This window comes from Staurois parvus, unplaced genomic scaffold (assembly GCF_062004578.1).
Source record: "Staurois parvus isolate SC_StPar_1 unplaced genomic scaffold, SC_StPar_1.0 ptg000689l, whole genome shotgun sequence".
Taxonomy (NCBI): domain Eukaryota; kingdom Metazoa; phylum Chordata; class Amphibia; order Anura; family Ranidae; genus Staurois; species Staurois parvus.
Genome location: NW_028318485.1, coordinates 2,421,119 through 2,441,859, shown reverse-complemented (window position 1 = coordinate 2,441,859; position 20,741 = coordinate 2,421,119). Strand labels below are relative to the sequence as shown.

The 20,741-nt window shown below is 43.2% G+C and overlaps 1 protein-coding gene across 1 annotated transcript in view; it reads left to right on the top strand.

The window, feature by feature from the left end:
- Window positions 1-20,741, top strand: part of PALM3 (paralemmin 3) — a 74,029-nt gene that overhangs the window by 48,336 nt on the left and 4,952 nt on the right. The window contains exons 3-5 of the mRNA XM_089652650.1: window positions 4,122-4,202; window positions 13,638-13,759; window positions 16,163-16,229. Coding sequence (XP_089508776.1) covers window positions 4,122-4,202; window positions 13,638-13,759; window positions 16,163-16,229 — 270 coding nt within the window. The remainder of the gene's footprint in view (window positions 1-4,121; window positions 4,203-13,637; window positions 13,760-16,162; window positions 16,230-20,741) is intronic.

The following is a 20,741-nucleotide window of genomic DNA, read 5'->3' as shown; positions in this document are numbered from 1 at the left end:
TCAGTAGGGGGCCCCATGAGATGCCCCTGGTACCTTTTCATAGGCTTTTTTGAGTTTGGGCAAGGACACGGGCCCCATGATCCCCTATTGCCCGGGGGGCCCCATGAGTTGTCAGTCCGCCCCTGGTCCTGTGTAGGAGATTTTCCTTCACTTCCTGTCTCAGAGACACAACAGGATGTGAGAGGAGATCTGTCAAAAGTAAAGGGGAGTCCCTTCTTAGACAGTTGTCACTGGAACAGATGTCCCTAGTGAGGGGTTACCCCGTCCCCTCTTGTTCTGGTTACAACTGACATATTTTGTATTTACCGTTTTGTCTCGTTCACAATGGGCAAAAGGACAAATAGAGAGTACATTTCGCAAGTAGAGACCAGGACAGCAATAATAAAAACCTGCAGAGGATCTAAGACAGGGGTGGGCAAACTTTTTGACTTGAGGGCCGCAATGGGTTCATATATTGGACCCGGGGGCCGGACCAAGAGTAGATGAATGATGTGTATGTGTCATCCATAGTAAGTATAGTAATATTCCCCCATAGTAAGCATAGTAATTAATCCCCCATAGTAATTCATCCCCCATAGTAATTCATCCCCCATAGTAATTCATCCCCCATATAGTAATTCATCCCCCATAGTAATTCATCCCCCATATAGTAATTCATCCCCCATAGTAATTCATCCCCCATATAGTAATTCATCCCCCATATAGTAATTCATCCCCCATAGTAATTCATCCCCCATATAGTAATTCATCCCCCATAGTAATTCATCCCCCATATAGTAATTCATCCCCCATATAGTAATTCATCCCCCATAGTAATTCATCCCCCATATAGTAATTCATCCCCCATAGTAATTCATCCCCCATATAGTAATTCATCCCCCATATAGTAATTCATCCCCCATAGTAATTCATCCCCCATATAGTAATTCATCCCCCCTATAGTAATTCATCCCCCCTATAGTAATTCATCCCCCATATAGTAATTCATCCCCCATAGTAATTCATCCCCCATATAGTAATTCATCCCCCATAGTAATTCAGCCCCCATATAGTAATTCATCCCCCATAGTAATTCATCCCCCATATAGTAATTCATCCCCCCTGTAGTAATTCATCCCCCATATAGTAATTCATCCCCCATAGTAATTCATCCCCCATATAGTAATTCATCCCCCCTGTAGTAATTCATCCCCCATATAGTAATTCATCCCCCATAGTAATTCATCCCCCATATAGTAATTCATCCCCCATAGTAATTCATCCCCCATATAGTAATTCATCCCCCCTATAGTAATTCATCCCCCATATAGTAATTCATCCCCCATATAGTAATTCATCCCCCATAGTAATTCATCCCCCATAGTAATTCATCCCCCATATAGTAATTCATCCCCCATATAGTAATTCATCCCCCCTTATAGTAATTCATCCCCCATATAGTAATTCATCCCCCATATAGTAATTCATCCCCCCTTATAGTAATTCATCCCCCATATAGTAATTCATCCCCCCTATAGTAATTCATCCCCCATAGTAATTCATCCCCCATATAGTAATTCATCCCCCCTATAGTAATTCATCCCCCCTATAATAATTCATTCCCCATATTAATTCATCCCCCATATTAAGTCCCCCCTGTGTCAATTCACTTACCTTTGCTCCGCGCGTTCCTCTCGCCGTGTTCCCGCGCCGTTCCGGTCTTCAGGGCGGACTGTGAGACACATTCTGACAGCCGATGTTTGCCACGCTCCACGGGCCGGATTAAAAGGTCCGCCGGGCCGTAGTTTGCCCATTGCTGATCTAAGACCTCGGACGCACTGGGTGCGATTTCCAAATTGCATGCCAAGTCGCACCTTATAGTCTGCAATTACAGCGGTCATATCGATGCGGTTCCCATCGGTGGTGCTGCACCGATTTCCAAAGTAGTACATGCCCTACTTTTGGTGCGATTTGCATAGATATCTGTGTCAAATGTATTGCAAATCGCACCTCAAATCGCAATGACATCCCGACTTTGAAATCGTGCGACTTACAGTGAAGTCGCACAATTTCAAAGTCAGAATCGATGTGACCGGGGGTGTAACTCATCCACATTCCACCCAAACCTGTATTTATAAGACGCCCATAAATGTAACAATCTGATTATATCACCTCTGTGCAATTTGCTTTGTTTTATAAGCAACTCTGGCCTCTTTTATTGGCTTTCCTAAGCAGTCTGTATCCGGCCAGGAAGGTATTTGCTCTACAGAGCTGTTGGTAAATCTAAAGGAGATTGTACAATCAGATTGTGGCATGTGTGTGGGGGATTTTGAGCATGTGTTAAAAAATCTTACCCCAGCACTTGCAGTTTACAACTTTCAATCTTGCTGGCTCCTGCTCTCTCTCAGTGCTGCTTCTCTGAACTTCTGGAAAAAGCTGACCGTGGACAGTGCAGTTTGGAGTCAGCCTGTTAGTTTAGGGAGGGAGCATGGGAGTGCCTTGCAATCCTAGGCCAGTGGTCTCCAAACTGTGGCCCTATGCTGGCTTCATTGCAGCCCTTTGAGACACTATTTCATCCACTGATACCAATAATGGGGCATAATTCCCCCCACTGACACCAATGAAGGGGCACAATTCCTCCCAATGACACCAATGATGTAGTGTAATTCCTCCCAATTCCTACCAACAATGGGGCCAAAAGGCACCAGTGATGGGGCACAATTCTTTGCAGTGACACCAAAGATGGGGCCTTGTTTATTCCCACTGAGATCAGGACCTTTTCTACTCCCAATATCCACAGTCTGACCCCCCTAAAGTCTGAAAGACAGTAAACTGGTCCATTGTTTAGAATGTTTGGGGACCCCTGTCCTAAGCTATGGGGCTGTGTGTTTCTATTGATGGGAAGACACAACTCTAGTCCCTGCATGCAAGGGTGGCTCCATAGGATGCTACAGGAAAAACAGGAAACTGGGGCAGTGGTCAAGGCATCAATTTAACCAGTTGCCGCCCGGCCTTTAGCCAGATGGCGGCCGGGCGAACAGCTCGTCCCTCCGGGTGGACGCCATATGGCGTCCTTTCAGAAACGCGCATTGCGCATGCCCGCAGGGCCACGCTGCAGGGCGATCTGTCACCGGCTGTGTACCTCTGACACGGCCGATGACAGATCTGTGTACCGCCCCGTTGCCAGTACCAATCACAGCAGGTCACATGACAGTTGTTTACAATGGATGGCTTCCTTTCATGCCATCCATTGTATACAAGTGTGTCTAGCTGTGAATGGTCACAGCGATCATATGCACAAGCTGGGCCAATCACAGCCCAGCTGTGTCATGTGATTAGCCGTGGCCAAATCACAGTTAAGCACAAAAAAAAAAAAAACCTGAATGAATCTATTTCATTCAGGTAACTGCTTGCTTACAGCAAAGTAATTCTTTACTATCAGCAAATTGTGTAAAAAAAAAAAAAAATTCTGATCACTTCCCCAAAGTAGTACAATTTTACTATGGTAACATTATACTACTTTGGTCATAGTGCAATATGAATAAAAAATCTTTAAAAAAGAGAAAAAAATTTAATAAAAAATAAAAACAAAATTATTAAAAAAAATTTTCGTACTGTCACCAGTCAGTGTCCCTGATCACCGCCATGCCAGTTATATGATGACGCTGTACTGCACTGGTGACAGTATGTATAAAAAAAATAGTGCAAATATTTTTTTTTAATTTATTCATTTTCCAAAAAATTATGACAAAAAAAATTACAACTTCAAAAAACTGTTTTTTTTTCAACATTTTCTCCTTTTTTTGTTAATTTAGCAAAAAATAAAAACCCCGGCAGTGATTAAATACCACCAAAAGAAAGCTCTAGTTGTGTGAAGAAAATGATAAAATTTTAGTCTGGGTACAATGTTGTATGACCGCGCAATTGTCACTCAAAATGTGAGAGCGCTGAAACCTGAAAATTGGCCTGAGCAGGAAGGGGGTAAAAGTGCCCGATATGGAAGTGGTTAAATCGGATCTTAGGCAAGGAGTAAAGGATAAATTATATAAATACCAGTAATAAATATATAAATAAATAAAAATAAACCCTGAAACCTTGCACACGGTGGACAGATGATCTGATGGCTTGCATTGCTTTGACAGGAGAAGCGCAGGATCCTGAGCGAGGTGGAAAGAATCCAGAGGGAGCTGGACCAGCAGAGAATCAAACTGCATCAATTAAAGGTAATGAGACAAACTGTCAGTGTTCATCTTCTCATAGTCTATCACAGGTGTGTATTTTGTACCATTGCCATGTGTGTGAGTTGTCCATCCATCAGAGGTGTCCTTGGTTCATCATGTGGCAAATGTGGTCACCATTTCTTCTCCAGCCATGAACCCAGGGTCTTCCTGGGGTGTTCACAGACCAGCTGAGAGACAAAAAAATTGTGTATATATATATATATATATATATATATATATATATATATATATACACTCACCGGCCACTTCATTATGTACACCTTGCTAATACCGGGTTGGACGCCCTTTTTCCTTCAGAGCAGCCTTAATTCTTGGTGGCATAGATTCAACAAGGTGTTGGAAACATTCCTCAGACATTTTGGTTCATATTGACATGAGTTATTGTTGCCTTTCTATGATCTCCAGCCAGTCTGCCATTCTCCTCTGACATCAACAAGGCATTTTCCTCCACACAACTGCTGTTCACTAGACATTTTCTCTTTTTTGGACCATTCTCTGTAAACCCTAGAGATAGTTGTCCGTAAAAATCCCAGTGGATCAGCAGTTTTTGTATTACTCAGACCAGCCTCTGGCACCAACAACCATGCCATGTTAAAAGTCACTTATATCCCCTTTCTTCCCCATTCTGATGCTCGCTTTGAACTTCAGTAAGTCATCTTCACCACATCTACATGCCTAAATGCATTGAGTTGCTACCATGTGATTAGCAATTTGTAATACCATGCAATTGAACAGGTGTACCAAAGAAAGTGGCCGGCAAGTGTGTGTATATATATATATATATACAGTTATGTTCAAAATAATAGCAGTCAGACATCACTAACCGGATCAATCACTGTGTTTGGTAGAAATGGTATTTCTACATGGCAAATAATTTCCTAGCAGGTGTAGTAGAGTAATAGAAATCCAACAGACCCAACAGTCATGACACGCATGCTGCTGATTCTGTGTCATTGAATCACTAATTGAAAGGGGCATGTTCAAAATAATAGCAGTGTGGAGTTCTATTAGTGAGCTCATTCATTCTTTGAAAAACAGGTGGCAATTATTGCCCTTATTTAAGGAAGGAAGGCAGCAAATGTTGGACATGCTGGTTACAGTGCATTTCTCTCTGAAATTCTGAGGAAAATGGGTCATTCCAGACATTGTTCAGAAGAACAGCGTACCTTGATTAAAAAGTTGATTGGAGAGGGGAAAACATATAAAGAAGTGCAGAAAATGATCGGCTGCTCAGCTAAAATGATCGCAAATGCTTTAAAATGGCAACCAAAACCTGAAAGACGTGGAAGAAAGCGAAAATCTACCATTGGAATGGATAGAAGAATAGCCAAAATGACGCGGACTCAGCCAACAATCAGCTCCAGGAAGATGAAAGAAGGTGTGACGTTCCCTGTGAGGACTGTTACAATTAGAAGACCCCTATGTGAAGCCAAGCTATCTGCAAGAAGTCCCCGCAAAGTCCCACTGTTGGGAAAAAGACATGTGCTGAAGAGGTTACAATTTGCCAAAGAGCACATTGACTGGCCTAAAGAGAAATGGCGCAACATTTTGTGGACTGATGAAAGTAAGATTGTTCTTTTTGGGTCTAGTGGCCGGAGACAGTTTGTCAGACGACCCCCAAACACTGAATTCAAGCCACAGTACACTGTGAAGACAGTGAAGCATGGTGGTGCAAGCATCATGATATGGGGATGTTTCTCATACTACGGTGTTGAGCCTATTTATCGCATACCAGGGATCATGGATCAGTTTGAATACATCAGAATACTTGAAGAGGTCATGCTGCCTTATGCTGAAGAGGAAATGCCCTTGAAATGGGTGTTCCAACAAGACAACGACCCCAAACACACCAGTAAACGTGCAACATTTTGGTTCCAGACCAACAAGATTGACGTTATGGAATGGCCAGCCCAATCCCCGGATCTTAATCCAATAGAAAACTTGTGGGGTGACATCAAAAATGCCGTTTCTGAGGCAAAACCAAGAAATAGAGAAGAACTGTGGAATGTAGTCCAATCATCCTGGGCTGGAATACCTGATCACAGGGGCCAGAAGTTGGGTGACTCCATGCAACACAGATGTACAGCAGTTCTCAGAAACAGTGCGACTACAACCAAATATTCATGAAGTCATTCAAAGGAAAGCAAAATCTTCAAACATTTTTCAGTTTATATAGTGAATGTTTGAGTTTGTAAAGAAGAATACAAACACTGCTATTTTTTTGCACAGTCTAATATTCACTTTTCTTCAATTATTTTAGAAGAACAACACAAATTTGATCTATTTTTCTCCATGTTTTGATTTGGAATAGAATGTGTCGTGTTCCCAATGCATTTGTGTGTATGGAAATAAAAGCTGTTAGAAGGATTTTGAGCTTTATTCACCTTTTTTCAACACACTGCTATTATTTTGAACACAACTGTGTATATATATAGATACAGGTATGTGTATTGTACACGCCAGGATGCCAGGGATGGGTCCAGGAAAGCAGGTATGTTTCTCCATTATTTGGGTTGTGGTCCCTTTGAGAGGAACAATTTGAATACAGTTTTGTAGTACTCAGAGGTTCTCACCCATGCAGGGGGAAGTTGGAATGGGGTAAACTTGCTGTTTGCCCAAAATTGGTAAATCCTTATATGGGATCCGGAATACAGAGGCTCAGAGAGACTAGGTGAGAAAGAGCCTCTTTCCTCCGACTCTGAATACAAGAACTTTGAGTAAACCGCCAGCAGCTGTTTGTGAGATGGAACGCAGCTTGTGACTGAGACAGTTATTAAACTGCGGAGACCTCCTTTTTTGGGACCCCCAAGGCAAATGGGAACTTTCAAAAAACCTGTTAAGGGACAAGTTTACTGGCGGTGAGCTGAGCTTTATTTTTGTGTACCAGAAGCTGTAGAATGTTTGTATTTTGCTTTGCTTAAGAAAACTGTTTTTTTTTTTGGAAGAAGAAGAAGAAGCAATAAAGAATTTGTTACTTTCAGGGCTTTGTTTTCAGCGGGAACGTGAGGGAACGCAGTTCCGTCTCTTCCAGCACTGAATATATGTAATGGCAAGTGGTGCTGGGTTGTGCTGGAGGGTATATTAATGCTGGCTACTGGGTGATCTATTGCTGCTGGAGGGGTTTTTTTTGCATGGTGGTCTGTTGTTGCTGTTTGAGGATCTATTGTTGCTGGGGTTGTGTGTTTCTGGGGGGTCAATTGTTGCTGGAAGGGATCTACTCTTGGGGGGGGGTTCTACTGTTGCTGGCTGGTGGGGGTCTATTGTTGCTGGGAAGCATCTATTTTGTGTGGCAGTTTACTGTTGCTGGGGAGATCTATTGTTTCTGCCGGGGATCTATTGTTCCTGAGGGGGGTCAATTGCTGGAAGGGATCTGCTATTGAGTTAGGGGTCTATTGTTGCTTGCTGCTGGAGAGTTTATTGATGCTGGCTGCTAGAAAATCTGTTGTTGCTGCCGGGGGTCTATTGTTGCTGGGGTCCATTGTTGCTGGGGATGGAATCTAATGTTGCTGGGGGAATCTATTGTTCCCGGGGAGGGTCTATTCCTGATGGCTGTGGGTTATCTATTTTATTGCATGCAAAGCTTACTGGAAAAATATAGCCCCCTATTAAGATTGGTCAATCTCACATTTGTTATGTAACAACCAGAAAGGCAGGCAGGTGGACTATTCCTCTGGATCTCCAAAAGATAGATGTTGATGGTCCTCCTATGCCAGTCCCTAAATAAGGTGCCTTTAACCACTCCAGATAAATTGTATGAGACCAAAGCTCGTGGCAATAAACATGCAAAAAAAGATTGTTCTACAGAGTGTAAAATCCTCAATAAAAAAATGTATTCTAGGCAAAAATGAACTCACATGGTAACGGACATGAGTCAGCATATACAAACATCAGATCAAGTCTTTCCAGCATCCAAAATGGCTGCCGGCCAGTCACGCATGCATAGTAGTGTGTGTACGTGGCTCCACCCTACGCGTTTCATCACAAATGATGTCATCAGGGGAATGTACACACAACCCACCATGCTCTTTATATAGGACCCAAAGCCCCAGAGGATCACAATCATTGGTTACAAATTGCAGGGGGAAGATGAAGACACACCTGCAAACTGATCAGTCAATTAATCAATTTAAAGATGGAAATATAATGTGGCGCCATCTATTGTTGGCACACAACATAATACTTGAAATAATAGTATGTCGCCATAAATAAGCTAGTGGATCACAGCACCACCCAATGGTTGTGATATTTATTTATTATTTATTTCAGGTACTTATATAGCACCGTCAATTTACGCAGCGCTTTACATACATATTGTACATTCACATCAGTCCCTAACCCTCAAGGGGCGTACAATCTAAGGTCCCTAACTCACATTCATACATACACATACTAGGGACAATTTAGACAGGAGCCAATTAACCTACCAGCATGTCTTTGGAGTGTGGGAGGAAACCAGAGTACCCGGAGGAAACCCACGCAGGCACAGGGAGAACAATAGATGATAGCACCCCTACTGACTAATAAATCAGCCTGATTAAATTAACCAATACAGGATTGGTAATATAGTGTGGTGCCATCTAGTGTTGTAAAACCAAAGAGCGCCTAAAAAATGCCAAAAATGGAATTAAAAAAACAATAAACAAATGTATATAATTATAAGTATATAGGTGGATCACAAGGGCACCCAGTGATTATAGTGTTATTATGTGCCCACTATTAATTAAATGTGCCGTAATACCGCCTAATATTTAAAATTAATTATAGTGCCCTTGTGATCCACATTTGTACTTATAATTATAGACATATTTTTTAAATAGTTTTATTAATTCTATTTTTGTCATTTTTTAGGGTGCTATCACCTCTTTTATATATCGCAGCCATTGGGTGGTGCTGTGATCCACTTGCTTATTTATGGCGCCATATTACTATTTCACCTATTATGCTGCGTGCCATTTGCTTTTCCAACCATTTTGCCATTTGCTTTTCCAACAATAGATGGCGCCGCGTTATATTTCCTTCTTTAAATTTATTAATTGACTGATCAGTTTGCAGGTGTGTCTTCATCTTCCCCCTGCAATTTGTATCCAATGGTTGCGATCCTCGGGGACTTATGGTCCTACTCTTAGATTGTAAATTACAAAGGGCAGGGCCCTCCTAACCCTCTTGTATTGAATTGTATTGTTGCTGTATTGTCTCCCATTATATTGTAAAGCGCTGAGCAAACTGTTGGCGCTATATAAATCCTGTATAATAATACATAAAGCCTGTGGTGAGGCGTGCCCCTAATGACGTCATTTGTGAGAAAAACGCGAAGGGGGGAGCCATGTACACACGCTACTACATATGTGCGACCGGCCGGCGACCATCCTGGATGCTGGAAAGACTTGATCTTATGTTTGTATATGCTGACTCATGTCCATTACCATGTGAGTGCATTTTTACCTATAATACATTTCTTTATTGAGGATTTTACACTATGTAAAGCAGGGGTCCTCAAACTTTTTAAACGGGGGGCCAGTTCACTGTCCCTCAGACCGTTGGAGAACCAGACTATAGTTTAAAAAAAAAACTATGAACAAATGCGGATTTGTGTGTCTTATGGAGTGAAATATACGGTAAATGCAGGACACATTGTTGGGTCAGATCTGTGTACAATGGAGAGAGAGAGAGGAGGGGGGAAGAGAGAGATGAGAGGGGGGTAGAGAGAGAGAGAGGAGAGGGGGATAGAGAGAGAGGAGGGGGAGAGAGAGAGAGAGGAGAGGGGGATAGAGAGAGAGGAGGGGGAGAGAGAGGGGGGGAGGAGAGGGGGATAGAGAGAGAGGAGGGGGAGAGGGGAGGGAGAGAGAGGAGGGGGGAGAGATAAGGAGGGGAGAGAGAGAGAGGGGGGGGAGAGAGGAGAGGGGGGTAGAGAGAGAGGAGGGGGGGAGAGAGAGGAGGGGGGAGAGAGGAGAGGGTGATAGAGAGAGAGGAGGGGGAGAGGGGAGGGAGAGAGAGAGGAGGGGGGTAGAGAGGGGGGAGGGGGAGAGAGGGGGGAGGGAGAGAGAGAGGGGGGGAGAAAGGAGGGGGAGAGAGAGAGGGAGGGGGGAGAGAGAGAGAGGAAGGGGGGAGGGAGAGAGGAGAGAGGGGGAAAAGAGAGAGGGAGGAGATCGATCATCTATTGCACTTATCTAGGGTCAGTGGCCGTGATACCCAACATGCAGCGATGGAGTCTCCTCTCTTGCTCCCCCTCTTCATGGTCAGCTCTAGGCTCCGCCCTTCGGCTGTGACGGTTGCATGCACTGATCAGAATAGATGGCCGCCTGGCTGCAGAGAGGCCAGGTGAGTGGTGCGGTTTCATAAGCCGAGCCCACCTTCCCCTGTTCTAGAATTGCTGATCCCGCCCTCCCGTCTGAGCCCTGCCGAGCTCTCCCAACCTGCCAAACCCTAGTCTCTTGCCTCACGGCAGATTTGCCCCTGCCAGGCGGGCCGGATAAATGTCCTCGGCGGGCCGCATGTGGCCCGCGGGCCGTAGTTTGAGGACCCCGGATGTAAAGCAATCTTTTTTGTATGTTTAATGCCACAAGCATTGGTCTCATACAATTTATCTGGAGTGGTTAAAGCCACCTTATTTAGGGATTCACATAGGAGGACCATCAACATCTTTCTTTTGGGGATCCAGAGGAAGATTCCAAAATAAATATAAACGTGCGCCACAGAAAAAAACTATATATAAACTTAAGAAATTTAAATGCTGCTGTTCTAAAAATCAATTCAAAAAAATTATTAACACTTCACAGTGCAAAAAAAATATAAATAAAATTAAATTTCTCTAAATAAAAGTCTAGAAAAATTAATTTAAAAAAAATTAAAGTCCACACAAAATTTTTTTTCAAAATGATGAATTGTGCTGAATCCCCCAAAAAACCTGCTCCAAAATTCTTCAAACAAATGTGCTCACACAATTCATAATTTTGAGAAAAAAAATGTTTGTGTGGACTTTAATTTTTTTTAAATTATTTTTTTTGACTTTTATTTAGAGGAAGATTCCGCCTGCATGCCTTTCTTGTTGTTACAAAAGCGTGATTAACCACTCTTAAAGGGATCATATTTTTCCAGTAAGCCTTGTATGCAGGGGCGGACTGACAACTCATGGGGCCCCTGGGCAATAGGGGATCATGGGGCCCCTGTGTCCTTGCCCAAACTCAAAAAAGCCTATGAAAAAGGTACCAGGGGCATCTCATTGGGCCCCCTACTGACCCTGGGCCCTCGGGCAGTGCCCGAGTTTCCAAATGGTCAGTCCACCCCTGGTTGTATGCAAGTGGTTGGTGACACATCAGCTATCCTTGGACATTTATCACGGCATTTGGGGACTGTCCTCTTTTGATTTGTTACTTCATTATGAACATTTTGAATTATTACTACTTTCATGTACTTTATACTTTCATGTAAGCGCTGCACTTTTTTTGTACACTACTTATGAGTTGCCTGGTATCAAGGTATGGTATTCAGCTGCTATTTATTAGCATTTTATTTTCTTACCGCAGATTTGTTTTTTATTTATATTATCTATTTTACTGTTTTTCTTGTTATCATGAATAAATTCCATACATTACCACAAAATGATACTTGGCTCTGTATTCTCTAAAAGGGGCGATACTGGGAGGTGGGTAGGGGGTGGAATCAAGGGACGGTGCTCAGAGGTGGGGAGGGGACGTAGAAAAGAAGTGGAACCAAGGGACCGTGCTCGGAGGTGGGGAGGGGACGTAGAAAAGAAGTGACTCAAAAGGGGGGAGTTCCTGCGCCTATTTTTTTGAGAAAAAAGCCCTGGTCATTCCTCTTGCTAACAGTTATTGTGCATATTGGCTGTTTTATGTCCATTTTTGCTCTCTCATGACACCGCTCTAGCAACCCCTAGATAGCAGCTGTGAAAACTCTGAAACTCTGTCTAAAAGTTAACTTTATCTTCAAAAGTCTGAAAAGAAGTGACTCAGAAGGGGGGGAGTTCCTGCACCTATTCTCTGAGGAAAAAAACCCTGGTTACTTTTATGGCCAGTTCACACTAGGATTGCAGGGAAACACAGGCATTCCCATGCAAAGTTTTTTGACAGCCCATTCCTTTGAATGGGCTGCAAAACACATCGGCCTGTGCAAAAAGAAGTCATAGCAAAGCTAGGCTTTAACCTTCTTGCTGCTGGATTTTATACTGCCTTTTTTTTTCTATCATTTTGCATTTTGTACATTTCTGAAAATATTAAAGATGAGACTAAGTCAACTAAATAGATACCAGATATTTCAAGAATTAAAACTGCGCGTGCCCGAAAAACAGTAACAAAATATGGAACCCAAAATTATTCATAGGTGATTTTGTAAAACCTTTAGAGCTCCTCAGTTTTAGCGTTAACCAAAAATACCGGCTATAGAATCGTTCCTCTCGCACCACAATACCTAATATGTGTGGTGCAGTGCACCCTAGGCACATATTTTAATATATTTTACGTTCATTTTTTTTTTCACATAATTTCGTTACTATCACAGTCTAATCATTCCAGTCACTTCTGTTGTAGAGCCGAAGCCAGCTCTTTAAAATGTAATGAAACAATGTACATCCCGATACTGCCGCACTGTAATACTTAAGAGTGGTGGCAGCTAAAGAGTTAAAATACGGTACTGTGCAAAAGTTTTAGGCAGGTGTGACAAAATGCTGTAAATTGAATGCTTTCAGAAATAGAAGCGTTAATTTATTTTTATCAATTAACAAAATGGAAAGTAAACGAACAGAAGAGAAATACAAATCAAATCCATATTGGGGCGTGACCGCCCTTTGCCTTCAAAACAGCATCAACTCTTCTAGGTACACTTGCATACAGTTTTTGAAAGAACTCGGCAGGTAGGTTGTTCCAGACATCTTGGAGAACTAACCTCAGATCTTTTGTGGGTGTTGGCTGCCTCAAATCCTTCTGTCTCTTCATGTCATCCCAGACAGACTCCATGATAGGGCTCTGTGGGGGCCAAACCATTACATCCAAGACTCCTTCTTCTTCTTTACACTGAAGATAGTTTTTAATGACATTGGCTGCATATTTGAGGTCATTGTCCTGCTGCAGTAGGTGTATGAATGAGAGCAGCATCAAGCTAAACAATGTAGCTCAGGGTGCTCCAGCAGTTCCAAATCTTCTCTGATCACTCGTCGTACTGGTGAGTGGTGGGATTCTGAGCATGTAGATCCCTGCTTGTCCACCACGGCACAGCCATCAGGTCCTGGGTTGTTCCACGTTAGTGTCGGAACTGGCAACCCATTTAACCTCAGACTGTACCCGGTTCTCGTAGAGCTTCTGTTATACTTTTCTATGCTCTTTATGTTCCGCAACCTATTGGTTTATCCTTCCACAAAGGACATAGTGATGCTGTTTCCCATTTGCTTTTCCCTTGTGTCCACAGAGAAAGTCCTTACGAGATCGCTGGTTAATGGATGGCCTGGTTCCTACACCAGGAGTAGAAGCAGAGAATCCATTGAGTGAGACAGAAGGCCATATAAAGGACCTCCAACATCAGCTTGAAAGGTGAGACCATAGACCCTTGTATGGGTCAACAAAGTAGACTTGGAAGGGCACATGTCTATGTACTCAGGATTGGTTTGTTTAAGGTCCTCTTTAATCTGAGGACCCAAATAAGCACCCAAATTAGAGAATTATTACCAATATGTCTGCAAAGTCAAACAAAGACGAATAAAAATGGGTGAATAAGTAGAAAAAAACCCACAAACATAATGTATGTTTTCATTTAAATATATATGTCATATTTGTTGCAAAGTGAAAAACTAACAGATTGTAAATAAATTAAAAATTGTAGTTCACAACAGAGAATAGATCTGTGAGCGCCATTCCTGTAGGGCCATGAAAGACTTGGGGTACCCCTGGGGACTTCGGGGAGAACAATAATGAGGGTTACACTGACAGTAGAAGGGATTTAAAGGGGCATAGCTAACTGGAACCTAAGCCTTCTTGCTATATACACAGTGAAGGTGTGTCAGAGTCCTTGTACACATAAAATATAATTAATTTCTGTGCCACAAATAAAAGGTCTAATAGGCACAGTTAAACCTGAGCACAATCATTTGTAAAAACCTAAACTCTTCCATTAAATGTGCTTTTTTCATACAGAATATAGACAGAAAGCTAGTACTTTGAGCATTTATTAAATAGCAAGGGACTTCCCTCTGCACCCCTCTTACACTGATCACTTGTGGCCTTCCCTCTGCACCCCTCTTACACTGATCACTTGTGGCCTTCCCTCTGCACCCCTCTTATACTGATCACTTGTGGCCTTCCCTCTGCACCCCTCTTATACTGATCACTTGTGGCCTTCCCTCTGCACCCCTCTTATACTGATCACTTGTGGCCTTCCCTCTGCACCCCTCTTATGCTGATCACTTGTGGCCTTCCCTCTGCACCCCTCTTATACTGATCACTTGTGGCCTTCCCTCTGCACCCCTCTTACACTGATCACTTGTGGCCTTCCTTCTGCACCCCTCTTAAACTGATCACTTGTGGCCTTCCTTCTGCACCCCTCTTATGCTGATCACTTGTGGCCTTCCCTCTGCACCTCTCTTACACTGATCACTTGTGGCCTTCCTTCTGCACCCCTCTTATGCTGATCACTTGTGGCCTTCCCTCTGCACCCCTCTTATACTGATCACTTGTGGCCTTCCCTCTGCACCCCTCTTATACTGATCACTTGTGGCCTTCCTTCTGCACCCCTCTTATACTGATCACTTGTGGCCTTCCTTCTGCACCCCTCTTATGCTGATCACTTGTGGCCTTCCCTGTGCACTTCTCTTACACTGATCATACATCGACATTTGTTGGTATTTAGGCCAGGGTCCAGCAGGCACACTTTTAGCCCTGAGGAAAGGGTTCCGTTTCCCGAAACGCGTCAGCTTATCCACACCAAGGGCATAGTATTGCATCCGCTGCTGTTGCGGATCATTTTTCTGTTTTTTATTCTCATTGGTTTGTGAGTATATTTTATTTCATTTAACAAATATGTGGGTCTCCACGGTAATGCACGATGAGAGTGCGCCCTTATCGGTTTTTGTTTACTGGTATTTAGATTTCCCAGTCTTTGAAGGGCAGCACCTCCTCGTTTTTGGCATTCTCAATTCCCTGGTCTGCATGAAGATTTGAGCGCTGGTTTCATTTGTTTGTCTATTGACTTGTGGCCTTCCTTCTGCACCCCTCTTATGCTGATCACTTGTGGCCTTCCCTGTGCACCCCTCTTATACTGATCATTTGTGGACTTCCCTCTGCACCCCTCTTATACTGATCACTTGTGGCCTTCCTTCTGCACCCCTCTTATGCTGATCACTTGTGGCCTTCCCTGTGCACCCCTCTTATACTGATCATTTGTGGCCTTCCCTCTGCACCTCTCTTATACTGATCACTTGTGGCCTTCCCTGTGCACCCCTCTTATACTGATCACTTGTGGCCTTCCATCTACACCTCTCTTATACTGATCACTTGTGGCCTTCCCTGTGCACCCCTCTTATACTGATCACTTGTGGCCTTCCCTGTGCACCCCTCTTACACTGATCACTTGTAGACTCTTACATGGACCACCCATGTCCCCCACACCTGTGTTGCACTTATCACCTGTGCCTCCTCTTCCTTCTCATACACTGATCACCTGTGCACCCCCTGCCCCCCACACTACATTGACACTGAGAACTCTTCTATAAGCTGAGCATTACAGCAAGCTAACAGGCTGTCATATCAGAAATTTAAAGCCTGCTGTAATAGGAGGTGAACACGTATCTTCTTTCCACTGTGCTGCCTGTAATCTGTTGCTACCATACCCCGTACAAGAAGGGTCTGAGGCCTATAGTTTACGAAACAAGAGTAATGTTTATGAATAATAGAATTTGAGGATTTTTTTTAATACTTCTTTTGCCTCCATTCTCATTCCAGTCTTCAGTCAGAATTGGTGTATGTGGAAAACCCAGAACTGAGGCCTTTGAAAGGAGCAAAAGTCCAGGTAACATCTCACTTTCTATTCAGATGAACTAAGCCGTAAAGCATTCTTCCTGAAGTTATCTGACCTTTCCTAAAGTACATGTAAACTCGGGAAGGATTTTGTTCTACCTATATGATATGTGCACACTTCCGGTGTTATCTCAAAGAGTCTAATTAGTCCTTCTTGTTCTTATCTTGGCCTTCAGAATAATAAGTGACTGTGTTGTTGAAAACAGGATAGGGGGAGGGTATAAGAAGTTTTCTAATGACAAATGGGCAGGGCTGACACCACTGAGTCCACAAAAATGTTGTGTTGTCAGGCCCACAACAGGACTTTGGAGCTGAGTGCATTTCTGGAAGATCATTGGGCATGCTTCTGTACTTTAAGTGTCTTTCAAGGGAAAAAACACGGGAAACGTGTATGTATTGCAGATATGTACTATACATGACTTTTCTTGTTTTGTCCTGACATGCACTGTAAAGCTACTTGATCGCTATCTGAAAGCATTGAAAAAGAAGCTACCTGCAGAAGAAGACTGATAGGGCCAGTTCACACCAGGAATGCGCTGCGTGTTCCTGTGTGATTCACATGCAGTGCGATTTGAGCCCATTCATTTTGACTTTCACTTCCCATATTCACCAAAAGTAGTGAATGCGTTACTTTAAAAAACGCACTGCAACCATATTGCATGGTATTTCTGTACCATGTAATCTGGTGCGGGCAAACTTTTGAGGTATTTTTAACCTAACATTGACAGTGCGTTTTGAATCCGCTGCAAGAAATGCACACAGAATGCAGGTTTCCTGCACCGTGTTCTGGTGTGAACTGGCACTTAAAGCGGATTTCCACCCAAAAGTGGAAGCTCTGATTATCTGCTTTCCCCCCCTCCGCTGCCACATTTGGAACCTTTTGAGGGAAGGGGGGAGCGGGTACCTGGTTTTGACAGGTATCTGCTCCCACTGCCACAGCGAATTGAGCCGGAATTTTGCCCCCCCCCTCCTTCCCCCCGCAGTCCTCTGGGACATTTCGCAGGTCCATTCACAATTCGCAGTGGGATTCTCTCATGAGCAGCAGGAAACCAGCTGTGAGTCCACAAGGCTTCACTGCCAGTTTCCCTTAGTCAAGATGGTGGCGTGAACACCCACCAGAAGAATCATTTTGGGTTGAGGACACTGCTGGATCCCTGGACAGGTAATTGCCCTAATATAAATATATACAGTATCTCACAGAAGTGAGTACACCCCTCGCATTTTTGTAAATATTTAATTACATCTTTTCATACTCATACGTCTGTCTCCCAAAGACAACCTCTGGATATGACGCTGAGCACGTGCACTCAACTTCCTTGGTCGACCATGGCCTGTTCTGAGTGCAACCTGTCCTGTTAAACCGCTGTATGGTCTTGGCCACCTTGCTGCAGCTCAGTTTCAGGGTCTTGGCAATCTTCCTATAGCCTAGGCCATCTTTATGTAGAGCAGCAATTCTTTTTTTCAGATCCCCAGAGAGTTCTTTGCCATGAGGTGCCATGTTGAACTTCCAGTGACCAGTATGAGAGAGTGAGAGCGATAACACAAAATTTAACACACCGCTCCCCATTCACACCTGAGACCTTGTAACACTAACGAGTCACATGACACCGGGGAGGGAAAATGGCTAATTGGGCTCAATTTGGACTTTGTCACTTAGGGGTGGACTCACTTTTGTTGCTGGCAGTTTAGACATTAATGGCTGTGTGTTGAGTTATTTTGAGGGGGCAGCAAATTTACATGTTATACAAGCTGTACACTGACTACGTCACATTGTAGCAAAGTGTCATTTCTTCAGTGTTGTCACAGGAAAAGATAGAATCAAATGTTTACAAAAATGTGAGGGGTGGACTCACTTCTGGGAGATACTGTATGTACAGTATATATATATATATATACACACACACACACACACAGTATTTGTAGATGCTGACTTTTAATTTTTGGGAGGGGGGGGTGCAGAACTCCTCTTTAAAGCAGAACTAAACCCATCAGCAGAACTGTTTAACATTTCTATTCAAGGCGTGATTGAATTATAACTATTACAGTTACAGGTGCGCTTATATTAACTATCAACCGAACTGTCAAACCATCAAATGTGTGGTGTCATAACTGCAAGTGTACAATCCAAATGCACACGTTCCTGCGTTAAAAATGGCTGTGTGTAAAAGTGGGTGCTGCAGCGACCGTCGGCTGGAACCGAACAGAATCAGCAAGGAAGAATGTCACCAGCACACCGAGGATCACCAATATGGGGCCAAAAGTTTAAATGAACGATCACATAGTTACAGCAAGGCAGCATTTTTGGAGTCTCGCAGGACCCCTTCATCAAGCATGTGACTGATGAAGGGGTCCTGTGAGACCCCCTAACGTTGCCTTGCTGTAACTATGTGATCATTCATCACATTCTTGATGAAGGGGTCCTGCGAGACCCCCTAACGTTGCCTTGCTGTAAATATGTGACTGTTCATTAAAACTTTTGGACTCATATTGGTGATCCTCGGTGTGCTGGTGACATTCTCCCTCGGTGTCATAATTGATTGCATGTGCAGCACCATGCCAACTGCAGGTCAAACAGAAGCTAAGATGGCAGCTCATTGGCTGAAAAAGGAAAGAAGGGTTTAGTTCCACTTTAATACTTACCTGTCCAGTTGACAGAATGTCATAACTTTACTGTCTTGGAGGGTTTAATGATCTGGTAGAGTCTTCAGCATCCAACAATTGTCGGTGTGTGTTGGATGTCTGGTCCTCACTGAACACTTTGGTTCCATCTGCCAGCTCATACATCACAACAGGAGACAGTAGTTGACATCATGGGGCCCCTGTGTCCTCGCCCACACTCAAACCACACCCAAAAAAGCCTATGAAAGGTACCAGGGGCATCTCATGGGGCCCCCTACTGACTCTGGGCCCTCGGGTGGTGCCCGAGTTTCTAAATGGTCAGTCCGCCCCTGGGTCAGATGCGATGTATCAAGACTCTTCTTTGCAGGACACTTTTTCAGTTTTTTTGAGTAGTAGAATTGTTCAAAAAAGTGAATTGTAAACCTAAAAATGTGGTTTTGTATTATCATTTCATACTCTGTAGCCTCCCTGGCGGTATTCCCGAGTGTAGCTCGGGGTAAAGTTTCAGTACCAAAAGCGGTAACCCCGAGCTACACTCGGGCTTACCATGCGGCACTGCTCCGCGATCTGTTCTTCTCTTACCTTGTCCTGCGCTCCCTCGATGTCCCTCCTGCAGTGTCCCTGGCAATGTCCTCCGGTGGATGCTGGCATCTGTCTTCCGGGTTCCGTTCCCTGCGACGTCAGGACATGTGGGGACAGGATGGTGGGAAATTTGAAAATGACAAAAAGTGACATTGACTAAATACACTAAAATCACATAGTATAACATTCCTGTATCAAACCATTTCACATACATTTTGTCCCGAGTGCTTTGTCCTGCGCCCTGCCTGCATTTTTACTGTTCTTTCTGCCTGGAAACTGAGAAATGTCCATGGCGTCCAAAAAGCGTCCCTTTAGGTCAAAAGCGGTTTTAGACCGGCTAGAGAACAGCGATAGTAAATCAGAACCACTTGCAGAATTGAGTGATAATGATTCGTGGGGGAAATTCCTCATCAGACACTGGTAACGGTTTTGCGACTTTACTCAGCGCTGTGTGAACTTGGCGCTCTATTTCAAATTTCAGTGTTTTTGGTTTGATTATATTATTGAATTAAATTTTTTATTATTATTATATTATTATTTTTTATGGTTATTTATTAAATTATAATTTATGATTTCGTGTTTCAAATTTTATCATACCCGGGATGTTTACTAGACTCTTGTTCGGACAGATTTCAGTGAGTTATTCCTAAAAATTACAGGCCTACAATAAATAAATACATATTTCCATGCAAAAAAATGTACCGATTTGAGCACAAAAATATGGACATAATCAGACCGCTAGAGAGGTTAATCTAGACATAGATAGATCAAAAGTTTGCTGATTCAGCAGGGAATAGGAAATTTGGATCCATCTACGGACGTTCCTACTCTCTACTCTGAAAGTCCATTTATTGTACCTTAATTGACATTCTGTATAGTTTTCCCATGATGTTTTGTATTTAGATTAAGCAGGGCTTGCACGGTGTGTCTGAGACACACTGCAGCCTCTTGGCACTCATGCACAAGAACATCTCTGAGCACAATGTACTTCCTGTACACTGGTGTCAACCATTTCTTTCAGACTGATTATGACTGCAAATGGCCACTCTTGGGGCATAGCAAAACCATATAATGCAGAATAAAGTTATGAAGTTATCAACATATTCTGAATAAAACACATTGTATATAAATGCAGACTTTTATTTCTGTTAACATAAAATGTTCTTAAAGCCTAAGTTTGACTAAATTTAAAAAAACCCTGAACATTCAGCACAAGGGACATAACGTACAATGTGTAGGATTTGTCTCTTGTGCTGATTCCTCTTGTTAGTAGAAATCCTCCTCCATCCATGCACCTGCACTA